Source organism: Podarcis tiliguerta (genome assembly GCF_965153285.1).
Source record: "Podarcis tiliguerta genome assembly, chromosome: 5".
In the NCBI taxonomy this organism is placed as follows: domain Eukaryota; kingdom Metazoa; phylum Chordata; class Lepidosauria; order Squamata; family Lacertidae; genus Podarcis; species Podarcis tiliguerta.
The window spans coordinates 86,408,797-86,425,702 of NC_139538.1; the positions used below are offsets into that span (position 1 = coordinate 86,408,797).

The window sequence follows — 16,906 nt, forward strand, 5'->3', positions numbered from 1 at the left end:
TAAAAATTTCCATCCCAGAGATTGACTTGGCATTTGGGGGAAAAACCATGTAATTTGAGATGTGTGAAGAGTAGCAAAAGCTGTAGCTTTTTGCTGCTGGCTCGGGGACCAGTCAGCTGTTACAGATACCGGCTGCAAGTTTGGAAACTCTGGCTCAATCAGAAATGGCACCTGCACCATTCTCCTTAGCGCATCTTACTTACGTTATGTACAAAACTCTGTTCGTTCCTTCATGATAATTCATTCTCCCTTTGGAAACTGTGTTGATATTTCTGGGCATGGGTTTTTGCAGGGAGAGTAAGAACATGAATGGCTCCAATGCAAACCTGGCGTCCTCTCGTTTTATCCAAAGGGCTGCATCACAGATTCCCTGCAGAAGCCATTCTAGTTGGGCAGCTAAATTTCAGAAGTCTAGTGTACTAGATGCATACATACATGGCCATTCTGTTATTAAAAGCCAGCCAGCCAGCCAGCCAGCCACTACTTTTCTTGAATCAAAACACACTGGATAAAAAGATGAGGTGCCTGTCATTTCACAGTCCTGGTGACAAAAACGTTGTCTCCTGTAACTGCTAAAACACTTTCTCTGTGAGTTTCATCTTCTACTTAAAGGTCATGTCCTATCACCAGTGATAACGTGAAGCAGCCAAGGAAACCTGGGTTTCAGGAGTCATACTTCTGTAGCTTGAATGAGAATGGGGCGGGGGCATTGCCATAGGAAACAAGCCACCTCTATTCAAAACACAGGCCTCCCCCTCTCTTTTTCAGGTGGGTGAAGACAGCAAGGTCCTGTGTGGCTTAAAGTCTACTTCCTTCCAGCTGCCATTCATCCGAGGGACAGAGCCACGCAGCCATTAAGCCCAAACTATTACAAATTACAAATACTAGCAGAACTGAATTCAGTTGCAAGCAGATTTTTTTATGGCTAGTTACCAGACATTTGTCTACACCCACTGTGTCAACTTTGCCTGCATAAAGCTTTAGAAATCCACGTTTGTCAAGCACTGAAACAGGAAAAAAAAATCCCCACGTGTACAGCACCTCTCATGGCCATCTCGATGGAAAGAGTTTCAAGTAACAAGGCGGATCTGAGACAGGTGGCGGCAGCGTGGCTTTGCTTATTGCGCCGGCTAGGAATTCGTGCTCTGAATGTTCTTCAAGACTTCAAGAGCTAGTTCGTAGCAAAACATATACTGCTCCTGAGCATGAAGAAGGAAACAGCCAGTTATATTCCTTATCATAGGATGAAAGACAGAGAAAACTTGCTAGGCTCATGAATTTTCTGGCTCTGGGACAATCTGTGTCTCCCTCCTCTTTCCCGGAGCAAACATTTCATCGCTGAGTCTGCAAAGACTCAAGGAATGTGTTGCAGCAAAAACTTGGCATAACCTTGAGCCAAAGCCTACTTTCTTTTCTACCTGTATTACTCTCATAGTTCTCTTTGCAAAGCAACGGATTAGAAGCCACCTCTCCTAATGCAAGAGAGAGAGACTATTCAGTGGGGACAATCGCTTGGCTAATGCTTGCTGCTGTAGGATGTGAAACACAAGAGCAGTCAAGTACAACATTCCTAGAGTGAACATGTTTACACATGGGGAGGAACGTTTGTCCAGCCAGCAGGTAAACTTCCTGTTTCCTTCTGGGCTGCGACAGACTTCCTCTGCATGTGACTAGAGGTGGGTGTGGCCTCACCTGTGCAGGTAATGACAAAAGCACAGGGCAGGGCAGCCATCTCTCTCTCTCTTTCACCACATGCATCGAAGAAACAACATCTACTAAGCCAAAGATGCCCTCATGGCTTCCAGCCAAGAGAGAACAAAGGGACTGTCTTTTTATGAGATAGATTCCAAGTGTATGTTACTTCATTAAGCTAAGTCTGCCTTCTAGGATCTGATTGTGAACAGAATGATATGTGAGTAAACTTTTTATACTTTTGTAAAAGACTGTGTCGTCTCTTATATTTTATGAGGGAATGAGGGGAAAATACCAGAACAGTTATTATAGAGGCTTTAGCGAGCCTGAGCAAACGCAACCGCTGCAAATTTAAAACAAGGGAATGTTACTCTGCTGAAATTGTGCAACTTGTTAATACAAGTTGGATAAGGATATAATCAGGCAATATATCCTCTCCTGCATCCCTGAACATTCCCACAGCTGCTACATTACTATTTCGGTTTTAGGTTTTTCTATCAAATTAGGAGTAGTTCCCCCTGAAGAAGTGTGGCAAACACACAGAGAGAGAGAGAGATGGGCAAGCTTGCCCCTGCTCACCTCAGATAGACTTGACGTTGCACTGACTTACCTGGAAGCAACAACCAGAAACAACAGGCTTCATTTCCTGAGCTAATCCAAGGCTCTAAATCAGGGTTTCCCAAACATGGGTCTCCAGATGTTTTGGGACTACAACTCCCACCACCCCTAGCTAGCAGGACCAGTGGTCAGGGATGGTGGGAATTGTAGTCCAAAAAACAGCTGGAGACTCATGTTTGGGAAACTCTGCTAAGATAAAGCAAGCAGGACCTCCCCTATTCCTTTGCTAGGGTGTTGTCCTGAAGACCCTCCCCCTTGAACATTTGCTTTTGCTCTCTATAAATTACTATACAGGGCCAGTTACGGGTTTTGAAAAATCCAATCACAAGTCCAATTCCAATGGAACTGAAATTCTGCTCTCTTGGGAAATTAAGCATCCATGCACACACATAATTGCAACATCATTTATTTGGCTTTTCAGAGGATTTGCAATGTTTGGGTCAGGATCCAAGCAAGAGAGAATGCACTGCTAAGGGACCAGAAGACACACCTTTTTCAAACTTTATAAAACGACCCAAATACGGAAAGGTTCTATGAACCATCAAATGTAATTTTTAAAGGGAAAAATTGTTCTCTGGGTTTTCTGTAGTGCACTCTAAAATGATAGAAATGCATCTCCCTGCTAATCAGATGCAGTTAATCTCCCAAAGGGGGGAGCGCAGGAGTTTTAATAGTGTCTAAAAACTGCAGAATTCCTGCTACTCCTTCCACAGAGAAAGTCACCCTTGTTTTGCAGGTTTCGAGAGAGAATGATACTAAAACAGGCTCCTTGAATCAGCCTGGATAACCCCAAGCACAAATGAAGCCTAGTTTCTGAACCACAATTAATTGCTAAGGCCTCTTCACAATGGGAAGCAAAAGTAGGCAGCTCCTGCTCCCAGGCTTTGAGAGATGCTCGTTGTTCTTGCACAAGTAAACCACTTAACTCCGTGCAGTTTGTGCAAGGAGACAACTGAGCTCGATCTCCTTACCTTGGTTTGAATCATGCCACAGCGCTGTTGCCGCAAATGCGTTACTATCTGCTTGATGTCAAACTGCGGGAATAAAGAAGGTCGTGTGACGCGGCAGCTAAAAAAGCCAATGCAATTCTGGGCTGCATCAATAGGAGTATAGCATCTAGATCAAGGGAAGTAATAGTGCCACTGTATTCTGCTCTGGTCAGAGCTCACCTGGAGTACTGTGTCCAGTTCTGGGCACCACAGTTCAAGAAGGACACTGACAAACTGGAACGTGTCCAGAGGAGGGCAACCAAAATGGTCAAAGGCCTGGAAACGATGCCTTATGAGGAACGGCTAAGGGAGCTGGGCATGTTTAGCCTGAAGAAGAGGAGGTTAAGGGGTGATATGATAGCCATGTTCAAATATATAAAAGGATGTCACATAGAGGAGGGAGAAAGGTTGTTTTCTGCTGCTCCAGAGAAGCAGACACGGAGCAATGGATCCAAACTACAAGAAAGAAGATTCCACCTAAACATTAGGAAGAACTTCCTGACAGTAAGAGCTGTTCGACAGTGGAATTTGCTGCCAAGGAGTGTGGTGGAGTCTCCTTCTTTGGAGGTCTTTAAGCAGAGGCTTGACAACCATATGTCAGGAGTGCTCTGATGGTGTTTCCTGCTTGGCAGGGGGTTGGACTCGATGGCCCTTGTGGTCTCTTCCAACTCTATGATTCTATGATTCTATGACTTATTTGCTACCCTTGGGGACCAGTAGGAGAGGGCAGCCAGGGCCCACGTCAAACTTCTGACAATAATGGGGCAGCCCCTGCAAGAACCCTTCTGAGGCAGGTCAGTATTCTTATCCCTGCATTTTAGCTAGGAAGAAGCTGAGACAAGCGTTTGGCTTCCTGATGCCACCTGGAGAGTTCATGGCAAATGGCGAGGTTCCTTGGAGGTTTTTAAACAGAGGTTGGATGGCTATCTGTCATGGATCCTTTAGCTGAGATTTCTGCATTGCAGGGGGCTGAACTAGAGGACTCTCGGTGTCAGGAAAGTGCCCCCCCCCCCGAGCTCAGCAAAAGAGTCAGCCTCGGAAATTGAGTTGAGTGAAGAAGAGGCTGACTCTGTAGATGAGAACTGTCTGTCTGATTTAGAGAGAGCAGACCATGGCCTCTCCTCTCCAGGGAAGAAGCAGTTAGCTCCCAAGGGGAGGAAGAGTTAGAAGTCAGCCAAGGCATGGCCAGGCAACCAGCAGATAAGCCAGTGTCGGAGGCTGAGTCTTCTGAGGAAGAGGTAGCCCAGTCCTGTAGTCTTAAAACGAGGAGATTAGAAAAGCTCGGAGAGCAACAGAAAGGAAGGAGACGAAAGGCAGAATTTTGGCATTCTTCTTCTTGGGGGAGGAACGATGAGACAGACTGAGCAACTAAGATTAATGAGAGCAGGCAGAATGCCATGCTCTGAATGTGTTTTTCTTTTAAATAAACTTGTATAAAACTGACGGAGAGTCTTTCGCTGCTTATCAGGCTGCTCACCTGACAGAGATCATTACTATACACTCGAAGTCCCTTCCAACTCTACAATTCTGTGATTCTACAAAACCATGAGTCCACAGTTGGGTCTCTTGATTCCGAGATCACCACAACTCCCACCAGTCTATTCAGCCTTTCCCCTCGCCTTTATGTTCTCACTGCCTGTGCGCATAGCGAGCATCCCAACACAGCATACCTGCTAAGGATGGAACGAGGATTTTAGTGAACTTACAGGCATATCTTTTTCGATGTAGCTCAACAGAATATCCACACAAAGCAGCACTCCGCTCCTTCCAATCCCGGCACTGCAGTGAGCGATGATGGGGCCTGACTGGTGGATTTTTCTCATGTATCGGACAAATTTGACAAGATCTTTTGATGACGTGGGAGTGCCGTGGTCTGGCCAGGATGTAAACTGGAGGTGGTGCACAGAGCGCTTCTCAAGTGTCTACAGCAGAAGGAGTCAAAGAACTAGCCGTTACGCAATTAGTCATGGGAAGATTCCCCTCTTCTCAAAATCAGAATTCGGGAAACCAAGCAATTCAGTCGAAATCTGCAGTCTGCGTCCCCTGACGCTACTAACAACACAAAACCCCTATGCAAGCCCTGCTTTTAACAGTCTCTTATTGATAATAATTTTAATACAGTGGTACCTCGGGTTACATACGCTTCAGGTTACATACGCTTCAGGTTACAGACTCTGCTAACCCAGAAATAGTGCTTCAGGTTAAGAACTTTGCTTCAGGATAAGAAAAGAAGAGGCCCCATTAGCTAAAGTGGTGCTTCAGGTTAAGAACAGTTTCAGGTTAAGAACAGACCTCTGGAATGAATTAAGTACTTAACCCGAGGTACCATTGTATTCTGTTTTTAATTTTTGTAAACCTCTTAAAAGTTTTATTACAATCAGTGTTTTTTTCCTGGGGGTACGCATACCATTTTGTGAATCTTTGTACTTTTGTACATTTACTGTATTTATTTTTCCTGAAGTGAACTATAAAATGGTGATTTTCATGAGTCTAAATGAGAGTACCCCTAAACATTTTTCTTAGAAAAAAAGCACTGATTACAATTCATTTGTTACAGTAAATAAAATAAATGTTGTCCCCACCCCACCCCCCAGCTGTCAACTGCTGTCTTGGCCTCTTCCCTTTCCACCTACGAGGCGGCTGTGAAGGGACAGGATTACTAGATGCCTCTCTGAGAGGTCTTATATTCCCGCATCTTGAACATTGAAACAGCATTGTAACAGCCAAGGTCACAGGCAACAGGGAACTTAGGCCAAGGCATTACAAAGCAGGACACAACTCTTAACATTTCTAAAATGCACATTTTCCAAAACGCTTATGTCAGGGAACTGCCATCGGAGCCAGAAGGAGAGGGAGGGCTCCAGAGGGATTCCGGAGAGCGTCCCGGGAGGGAGAGAAGCAGCCCATCTTCTGGGGAAGGAAATCAGCGTAGCACCAGTGGAGAACGGGGGCAGATGGGGGAATCGGTGAGGTGGCTCCAAGACTCCTCGCCGGGGACCAGCGGGGAGAGCACGGGTCCTCCGATGCCCACACCCTCCCTGCGCAGAAGGCTTCCGCGCAGGGAGAGTAGGCGGAGACTAGGCGTCAAAGAACTTTTATGCTGGAAGAAGTTCAAGAAACGCCCACTGACGGATTCTGCCAGCGATTGAGACAGCCACGGGCGAGTGGCTGTCCAGACAGAAAGGGTTCACTCAGGCAACCCACCCAGGTGTGGCGCCGATTTACGCACGAGCAACCCCTAGAACCATTACATCTTCCTCCAAAAGAGGAGGATTGAATGCCTTGCCCTGCGCAAGACTGGAAACAATATTATCAGACAGGCAGGCTAGAGAATTGTGCTGATTTGGCATCACTGAACAGAACAGAAGAAAAATTGGGCGAAGAAACGCAGCTTAATCACTATTCTAATGATGCACATAGCTCAACCATCACTTTCCTCGTGCAAACGGAAGAGAAGAAAAATTCAGCAAACAAATATAACTTAATCACGGCCTAGGACCCTCGTACCTACGGGACCGCCTCTCCTGATATGCCCCACGGAGGACCTTATGTAGCAACACCCTAGTGGTCCGGGGCCCTAAGGAAGTTAGATTAGCTTCAACCAGAGCCAGGGCCTTCTCAACACTGGCTCCGGCCTGGTGGAACGCTCTGTCTCATGAGACCAGGGCCCTGCGGGATCTGATCTCTTTCCACAGGGACTGTAAGACAGAGTTGTTCCACCTGGCCTTTGGCTTAGAATCAGTTTGATTCCCACCCCCTCTTTCTTTTTCCTTTCTCCTCCTATGAAGAGATTGTACCCTAATGTTTTAATGTTGTATCTTAATCTTTTAAATTGTATTTGAATCAACTTGTTTTTATTATTGGTTGTTAGCCGCCCTGAGCCCGGTCTTGGCTGAGGAGGGCAGGGTATAAATAAAAAATTATTATTATTATTATTATTATTATTATTATTATTAATCACTATTCTCATTATGTGCATAGGTCAAGCTTGGCATCTGTGACAAGTCTCTTTCTTGTGCAAACCTGGGCGCCGCCATACCTGTTTCCTTGTAACTTCTATCACTCTAATGATGAAGCAGTCTAGGATCTGGTAGTTACTCATTCGCAGCTGAAACTGACTCAGATCCATTAGAGTGTCCTGGGGGGGCTCAGGCCAGTAGCGGTGGCATTTGGATGTTCCTCGCTCCGTTTCTCTTGTTATCATGGCAATGACATTGGATTGGTTTTCCCAGACCATTTGCCAGAAGTCGCTCACGGTGGAAGGCAGAGGCCCCTGGGTGGAGATGTAGAAGAACTCTTCCTTGCCCACTGGCACGCGGATGTAGCTGGCGTTGATGTAGCCTTCGGCCTCTCCGAGGGGAACCCGCGTTTTGTCGTCTAGGAAGGAATACAGATGAGCCCTTCCAGGCCTCTAAGCCTTCTCTACAGTCTGCAGACTACACCATGAAATATTTGTTAGAATTCCTGCTCCGTGATTGCAGTCATGGGATTGTTGTCTATCACATGACGGTATATGGTTTGACTCCACAGAGTGGGAAGTGACGGAGACAGGATGTTTGTGTTACTGTGTTCCGTGAGGTAGGACTATTGTCCTTTGTTCTTTTTCTCTTTGCTGTCTGATGCTAGAGAGAGAGGGAGCCATGTTGTAGTGCTCTGTGTGTGTTTATATGTAAATAAAGTAGATTAGCCAAAATGCTGAGTTGCTGAGGTCTGTTACGCATGATGAGCAAACTCTGCAGATCCCTAAGTGTGCCAGCGTCTGTTGGCATTGGTCACTGTGATGTTCGGGCTGAAGAAAGCTTTTGAAGCTCCCGAACTATTGACCAGGAGGGAGAGAACATGCCAGTTGGGCATGTGTCTCTACCAGGGTCCTACTCAAGTGTAGGCTGAGCTCCTGACAATATCAACATGGGGTGCTTTCTAACAAAATATCCCACGCATGTATCTATTTGTTCACAGCTTGCCTGTGTGGTGCTGTTTTTATCTGTTTCATTGGTCTCAATAGTTGCCTTGGAAGTAGCAATACTGAAGGGGCAGAGTATACCTTTTCTAAACAAACAAACAAACAAACAAACAAAGAGGAACCACTGCAAATAGTGTCCTAATTCCCCTCTAAGACGGCGTATATCATGGCCGAATACAAAACAGAGCTGGGAGGTCTAGGAAAATCAACAAGGAGACCGGCTACCTATAGTTTCTTGGTGCAGGTCACCCACCAGATTGACTGAAGGCATTTCAGTTTCAAACCATGCTGGAGCCAGACTGGTTTGGGTCCTGAAAATCAGCACCATCCAGGACGAGAGCCTGGAGCAAGAGCTGCAAGTTGGTAGGCTGTAGCTCTCCAGTTGTGTGGATGGGGATGTACATAGATTAAATCCCTTAGGGACCAGGTTCAGAACAAGTCCAGTCTGTTGAGTGCTACTGAGTTATAGGCACACACACAAAAAACCCCAAAGCAAGTAAATATATAATATACACATGTGCTGTAAATTGTGTGGGAGCTATAGAGCTGGTTTCTCATATCAGAATGAAATCGAATTATTGTAATTGTCCAGTGGAAAATCTTAAGGCCTAGGTCCAAGATTTAAAATCACAGGTAAATGTTCTAACCAGCCCACCACACACTCTAATCAGCTGAGCTGGCATTGAGCAAATTACACGTTCGGTCCTCATTCATGCATTTTCCTCACGTTCTCCCTAGACCGCCACAGAGACAATTCCTTACATGGGAGGATATCTCGGTATCTGTTCTTTTCCCGGTTTTCTGCTGCTGCTGCAATCTGGCAGTCATCGGTTGGCTTCAGGTGCTCTAAGCTCTAAAAGAAAGGTAAAATTCAACATCCTTCATTTGCAGAGACATGAGTAGGAGTATATATGTGGGGGTTTTGTGTGTGTGCATTCAGTGAATCCATTTTTCCTCTCTTTTTTTAAATCCATCTGATTCATAGCTAGCACTCAAGCCTAAAGGTAAAGGGACGGCTGACAATTAAGTCCAGTCGCGAACGACTTTGGGGTTGTGGCACTCATCTCGCTTTACAGGTCGAGGGAGCCGGCGTTTGTCCGCTTCAGCAGACAGTTTTTCCGGGTCATGTGGCCAGCATGACGAAGCCGCTTCTGGCGAAACCAGAGCAGCACACGGAAACGCCATTTACCTTCCCGACGCAGCGGTACCGATTTATCTACTTGCACTTTGACATGCTTTCGAACTGCTAGGTTGGCAGGAGCTGGGGCAGAGCAATGGGAGCTCACCCTGTCGCGGGGATTCGAACCGCCGACCTTTCGTTCAGCCAGCCCAAGCGGCACAGTGGTTTAACTCACAGTGCCACCTGCGTCCTTAGCATTCATGTCTACTAAACCTTAAATGTTATTAGAATTGTCATGGTATTTCTAAGCATCTAAACTGGAGTTTTCCGTACCTTCTTCCAGAAACAGAACACATTTTTGTCTCAGTATTTCAGAGATACTTTAAATCAGTACACACTTACCGGGAAGCAACCCCTACCGAATTCATGAGCAGATATGGGTACGTACTGCACCGTAACAATACTGGTACAATTGTCTCATAATGGAGGAAAATAATTCTGCTTATTGCTGCTGAAATAGCAACACTCAGGTAGAGCACTCACCACATATTCCTTCAGAATCTCTTCCTGTTCAATCTGCTTTTCAAGCTTCTGGATTAGATTTTCAGTATTACAGTTTGAACCGCTTTTCCTTTGCGATATCTGTAACATTTCAGCCAACTCTTCATCACTGACAAGTGTCGCCCCTATTGGATCAATATAAAAGGAATCGTTTGCTTTTGGTTGGGGAGGTCTGGCGGACAGGACTCTCCACAGAAAGGTACCTGCCTATTCCCAACTCAGCCAAGGCCCTATGGTACAAGGTCTCAAAGGCTGCTATCCTGACCTCTGCATGGGACATAAGAAGGGGGAAGAAGATACTCTAGTCATGATGTGCAACTATGCCATCATGTGAGCATTACCTGAGATCAGGTATTCGCTCCAAGTTATTTTCTGTAGATGCTACTACACAGTAAATTCAAATGTCACGGAGATAAATAACTATACAACTTTTAGAATACATCTAAAGCCAGCCCTGTACAGTGGTACCTTGGTTTTCAAACAGAACGCAGCTTCCGATTGGCTGCGGGAGCGTCCTTCAGCCAATGAGAAGCTGTGGAAGCCGCGCTGGACGTTCGGCTTTCGAAAATCGTTCGAAAACCGGAACACTCACTTCCAGGTTTCGATCGTTCGGGAGCCAAGGTGTTCAGCTTCCAAGGTACAACTGTAGAGGGAAGTTTTAATGTTTGGCTTTATTATGCTTTTATGTTAGTTGGAAGCTGCCCAGAGTTGCTGGGGCAATCAGTGTACTACTACTACTACTACTACTACTACTACTACTAATAATAATAATAATGGCGTTGCTTCAATGAGACCCAAAGGTAAATGAGATTTATACCGGCTGATGCAGATATCTATGTAGGTACCTCTGGGCAGGATAGACAGTCTCTTGGCTACGTCTTCATCTTCACTCACGTAACCCTCTGATTCTGTTGTTTCCATTTTCTGTGTTTCAAGCTTGTTTTTCTGCAGGCTGTAGAACGACGTTATTCACTTAACATTCTATATTGGAAATGGCAGAAACCGCTACCACGCAGCAGTGCTAAAATTAAACAACCTCAAAGCACCTGTCTCTCTGTTTTCTTTCTCTTTGCTGATTGCTGCACAGAAATGCAGAGTCCCCTGTTGCAAGCTACACCTTTACCCCAACTTCTTTTGCACCAGGGGGATGCTACATGTCAGACCAAACTCCTGATCAGTGGTTCACGAAGCAGTTTCTTTTAAAGAACACGGCACAACTTGAGCGTCTTTGCTGCTCAGATCTGTGAGCGAGAATGATGTGGAAGCTTTCGTTGGTCTCAGATCAGGCTGTTAAAATTATTTATTTGGTACTCCATAGGGTCTCTTGCTTAATTCCTGCCCAACATGGTTCTGGTCCCAGCTCCAGGACCTTCTGGCACTTCAAGTCCCAACATATTAGAGCGAAGTGACATTTTATTCTGCTGTTCCAAGTCTACATCGTATCATTAATTAGTGGCCACTAGCCTAATGGTAAATATAAAATGAACGTGTGACTTTTGTGTAATTTTTCTGTAAGCCATCGAGGTATTTTTCCTATCAGAAGATGGGGAAGAACTCTCATCCTTCTCCAAATGTTCAGCCTGGGGAGGCTTAATTTAAATCCCAGCTACTAAAAGTAAAACACAAACTCTTAATGATATTACTCAGCACTTACATAGTGATTCTGAGGATTCACAAAGTTAGAAGGCAACCCAGGGGTCATCTAATTCAACCCCCTGCAATGCAGGAACCACAACTAAAGCTTTGCTCAGGAGTCACCAATGTTTTTGGGCCAGTGGGCACAAGTGGAATTTTGAGAAAGTACTGTAGGCACCAGTCACAAAATGGCAGCTCTTGGGGCCTGACAAAACACAAAACTAGAGAGTACAGACAGATCCCCGTCTGCATTACCTTCCGAGGCATCTCGTGCCTGTGTGAAATTGCGTATAATTGAAACCCATTGAAAAAGCCTGCAAACACCCCATTCTCTCCTGCCCTGCCCCAGGTTATGTCCTTTTAGTGATGTTTCAGTGACGCCTTTGTGACGTTTCTGGGTCACTTCTGAGTTCAGTGCGATGTGCATATACACAGCTGCACACCTACTGAATGCACATTAATTGGGGTTGGGTAAAGTAAAGGTAAAGGGGCCCCTGACCATTAGGTTCACTCGTGACCAACTCTGGGGTTGCGGCGCTCATCTCGCTTTATTGGCTAAGGGAGCTGGCTTACAGCTTCCGGGTCATGTGGCCAGCATGACTAAGCCTCTTCTGGCGAACCAGAGCAGCACAAGGAAACACCGTTTACCTTCCCGCCGGAGCGGTATCTATTTATCTACTTGCACTTTGACGTGCTTTCGAACTGCTAGGTTGGCAGGAGCAGGGACCGAGCAATGGGAGCTCACCCCGTCGCGGGGATTCGAACCGCCGACCTTCTGATCGGCAAGCCCTAGGCTCTGTGGTTTAACCCACAGCGCCACCCGCGTCCCTCAATACCAACCCTAAACCAATGCCTAGGCTGCCATCCTTTACACACTTACCTGGGAGCAAGCCCCATTAAACACAGAGGCTTCCTTCTGAGTAGCCATGTATACCATTGTGTTGCAGGTTAAGAATATGGGGAATTCTCCATGAATGCCTGGTCTTGATTTCATGCACTGCATGAGAATTTCCTAAACCTCTTTCCAAACATTTGGCTTCTGGCGGAGAGGATTCTTTTAACATCCACCCACGTTTACTGTGTAGTAGAACTTACAGAAAATAACTCCTTGGGAGTATCTGATCAAACCCAATGAAATATGCATCCTAGTTGCCGGAAAACAGGGCAAACTACAGAGATCCCTTGAAGAAATATAAGAAGAGATACTGTAAAAATGCACTGAAGGGGAGGGGAAAGCAACAGCTCTTTCGTACCCCAGGGTTTACTGTTGCTGGTGTCCAAGAACTCATTTGTCCATCAGAGCTCCGACTTCACTCATTGGCAGAAAGCGGGAGAAGCCAGGCTGTCTCAATGAGCAGAAATTGCTTAGGATTGTGCCTGGTATCAGTCTCTGGCAATGCCCTCTTTCAGAAAAGAGCCCTTAGCACTTGGCATAGAAACACCTGGCAGTGGCAACCAGGGTAAAAAAAGTGGCCTTCTCCCAGACAGAGGAGAGATAGGTTGCACCCCTCCGTCTGGGGAAGCTAACTCTCACAGGAAGGGTGCTGTCTAAAACATATTCAGGGGAGCACCCAGAAAGGTGACTCTGTAAAATAGAACAACACAAACTGAAAAGTGTGGAAAGAGGTCAAAACGCAGGAAAAAAGGATAGTGCCGCAGAGGTGCTTCTGGGGCGGTGTTTGTGTGCCCTGCCAAAAGGCATAAATAATTCCTTAAATAATAAAAGGTAAAGGACCCCTGGATGGCTAAGTCCAGTCAAAGGCGACTATGGGGTTGCGGCGCTCATTTTGCTTTCAGGTCGAGGGAGCCGGTGTTTGTCCACAGACAGCTTTCCTGGTCATGTGGCCAGCAGGACTAAACCGCTTCTGGCGCAACAGAACACCGTGACAAAAACCAGAGCGCACGGAAGCGCCGTTTACCTTCCCGCCGCAGCGGTACCTATTTATCTACTTGCACTGGCGTGCTTTTGAACTGCTAGGTTGGCAGGAGCTGGGACAGAGCAACAGGAGCTCACCCCGTCACACAGATTCGAACCACTGACCTTCTGATCAGCAAGCCCAAGAGGCTCAGTGGTTTAGACCACGTTCCACCTGCTCCTCGCTTAAATAATATGATGGAGCTGGCAGAGAATATACCTGTACTGTATTTTATGTGTGGTGATGGATTCAGATGTGCAAGAACCATACCTGCCTGAAATAACCTCCGATTTCCTGGGTTCATCCTTTCTTTTGGGAGGAGGGCTGCACTTAACATCTGTAGCCTAAGAAGAACAACGGCAAACTTGGTGAGTGATCTGAAACAAGGGCAATTGGAAATGCTGTTAAGATATACAGAAGACCACAGAAGCATGGCGAGCTCTGGAGAGCTACTCCGAGTATTTTCCCATTGAACCCAGGCTGAGGATGAAGATTTGTGGATGTCTTCCTAAATGCAGCATTGACTCCTCTGTGCCTACAAATAACATAAGCCACATTTTCTCTGTCCTAGAGACTCCGTACTTAGCTGATCGCTCAACTATCTCTCAGCATATGGAGACTTGCCTTACCCTTTGTAAAGTAAACCAGCCACTATTATATTATATGTCGCTGTTTTACATGCTGATTGCATACCCTCCAGCATTTCTCCGATGAAAATAGGGGTGTCCTATATAATAATAATAATAATAATAATAATAATAATAATAATAATAATACCTTGCCCATCGGACTGGATTGCCCCAGCGCATATAAAAACACAATGAAACATTTAAAAAACCTTCCCTATACAGGGCTGACTTCAGATGTCTTCTAAAGGTTGTATAGTTACTTATCTCCTTGGCTCGGGGGTCACATAACTCCACACCCTCCAACATTTCTCTGATGAAAATCAGGATGTCTTAAGGAAGACCGGGACATTCCAGGATCAAATCAGAAACCAAGATGGCTTCTGTAAATCCAGGACTGTCCCTAAAAATAGGGACAGCTGGAGGCTCTGTGATTGTGATTCTCCAACTCTGAAAAATGTTTTAATATTCATTTTCCCCCTATATGCTGTGAACCATCCTGGGCTCCTTTTCAAGAGGAAGGAAAGGATATAAAATTGATTTTAAAAAGCCCTTAAGCTGGGATAAATAGAAAGCAACAAAACAGGAAAGAACATCACCTGAATAACATATTGTAGCCCAAATTTAGGCGACTGCTGGATAATATGGTGCTATAGTCTTGTATAGAATCTCCATTTTAATTCCACTTCCAGGTAGCTACAGAAAAGCAGTGCTTCAACAGCACTAAATTACTCTAGCATGCAGGCAATCCTAAATCACCTTTGGCTGCAATCCTATGCACACTTACTTGGGAGTAATTTCTATTTAACATACGGGGACTTATAAGCAGACATGCAAGGGACTGTGCCGCTAGAAACCAGCAGACTGCAGTTTCATTTCTAACAACGGGTACGTTTCTGATTGCTGTTTAAAACAAAAGCATTTATATTTTTTACATTTTATAAACAGGCTAAGAAGGACAATTTAAGTTACACACAAGCATTTAAGAAAGTAAGCATTGCACTTATTCTAAAGCACACGCACCCTGCTTCCCTTTTTGCTTTTCTTTTTGTGGAAAAGGTTCCATTGCCGCAGCATTTCTGGAAATGTTATCTCAGGGCTACATGTAGCATGTTATCACCACCACTGAGGCAAAGAGCAAGAGATGGGCTTGTTTCATTTCACCAAACTGTATTGAAGAAACAACAAACAAGTTAGTAATTCGCTGGAAAAGAAGTTGCAGCCATTCCTCACCTTGCTTCACATTTGACTGGATTCTTCCTGGTCTTAGAAAGTGATCCTTTGCTGTGCTCCTAGGATTCCCAAGTAAACACATTCATCTAGGCATAAGAATCCATACTGAGCAAAAAATTTAAAAACAAATTTCTGTGGGAGGCCCTTAGGTCCTGTATGTTAACAGAGCAGAAACTGTATAAGCAAGGCTTCCCTTGCTACCTCAAGACAGGAGCCACAACTAGGGACACAGGTGGCACTGTGGTCTAAACCACTGAGCCTCTTGGGCTTGCCGATCAGAAAGTCGGTGGTTCAAATCCTCGCGACAGGGTAAGCTCCCGTTGCTCTGTCCCAGCTCCTGCCAACCTAGCAGTTCGAAAGCACGCCGGTGCAAGTAGGTGAATAGGTATTGCCGCAGTGGGAAGGTAAATGGTGTTTCCGTGTGCTCTGGTTTCCGTCACAGTGTCCCGTTGCGCCAGAAGCAGTTTAGTCCTGCTGGCCATATGACCTGGAAAGCTGTCTGTGGACAAACGCCGGCTCCCTCGGCCTGAAAGCGAGATGAGCGCCACAACCCCATAGTCGCCTTTGACTGGACTTAACCATCCAAGGGTCCTTTACCTTTTTTTTTTTTTTTTTTAACCTTAGAAGCCGCAATGGAAAGAAAAAGCAGCATCTCATGCAGTCCAGATGAAGAATTTGTCCCTCTAGAACAGGCTTTCCCTAACTTGGGTCTCTAGCTATTGTTGGACTACAATTCCCATCATCCCTAGCTAGAAGGACCAGTGGTCAGGGATGATGGGAATTGTAGTCCAAAAAAACCAACCAACCAACCAACCATAGCCTGCTTTAGAACGTGCAACGCTCACTTGCTAAGGCATTAGTGTAGCAACGCTTTAAAACAGGCAACATGCACTCCTGGGTATTCCAGTTATGAAAGCAAGCCTTCCCAACGTGATCTTTAGAGAAAAAGGGCACAACCTCATATAGAAGTCAGTCTGCACAGTCCTCCTTCAGTTCAGAGGGATGTTAACTTAGGAAAGCCTCATGATCAGCCGTGGATGTAGTCTGGTATGGACCCCACAGATGGCCCAGATGCTCCACCTCTTCACAACATCCTCCGCAACTGCTTTCCCAACTGTCACAGTTCCGGTGTGGAACCTTCTGCCTATGAGTCTGTGATGTCACACAAACTCAGATTGCACATCTCTCTCTCTGGGGACAAGCACAAGCTACATGCAGCTCACAATACAGCCTGGCGTGTTCTATTATAATAATAAGCAATGCTCCACATGGGATCTGTTCTTGTCAAACAGGGCAATCTTCACAGCACTGAAGATACCACGAGAAATATAGGCTTAACATCAATGTTAGAAACTAAGACAGGAAGCTAGGAGCTAAATGGCACCTTAAAACCTAAGTTATGGGTGCAACAGGGCACTTTTAATATATATATAACAGGAAAACAAAGCTGAAAATGAACAAACTGCGGCTAAAATATTACGTTCGCCTTTCACATGGTCTAGTCCTTCCCCTGTCCACCCACCCCTAATATTCTTAAGACCATCTCTTCTCTA

At 45.5% G+C, this 16,906-nt stretch overlaps 1 protein-coding gene across 5 annotated transcripts; it reads right to left on the reverse strand.

Moving 5' to 3' along the window:
• Nucleotides 1-898: 898 nt before the first annotated feature.
• On the reverse strand, nucleotides 899-16,490 carry PTPN20 (protein tyrosine phosphatase non-receptor type 20). 5 transcript variants are annotated; one of them, XM_083440534.1, is made up of 10 exons: nucleotides 16,311-16,490; nucleotides 15,144-15,288; nucleotides 13,765-13,838; nucleotides 10,789-10,895; nucleotides 9,926-10,068; nucleotides 9,025-9,115; nucleotides 7,339-7,676; nucleotides 5,006-5,221; nucleotides 3,282-3,344; nucleotides 899-1,199 (listed from the first exon to the last, which is right to left on the reverse strand). In XM_083440534.1, the coding sequence occupies exons 2-10, from the start codon at nucleotides 15,195-15,197 to the stop codon at nucleotides 1,131-1,133; spliced, it is 1,155 nt and encodes a 384-aa protein (XP_083296660.1). In that variant the 5' UTR covers nucleotides 15,198-15,288; nucleotides 16,311-16,490; the 3' UTR covers nucleotides 899-1,130. The 5 variants fall into 5 exon arrangements, with proteins under 5 accessions (XP_083296660.1, XP_083296662.1, XP_083296664.1 ...); XM_083440536.1 differs by lacking the exon at nucleotides 15,144-15,288 and adding an exon at nucleotides 15,354-15,458; XM_083440538.1 differs by lacking the exon at nucleotides 10,789-10,895.
• Nucleotides 16,491-16,906: the final 416 nt, after the last annotated feature.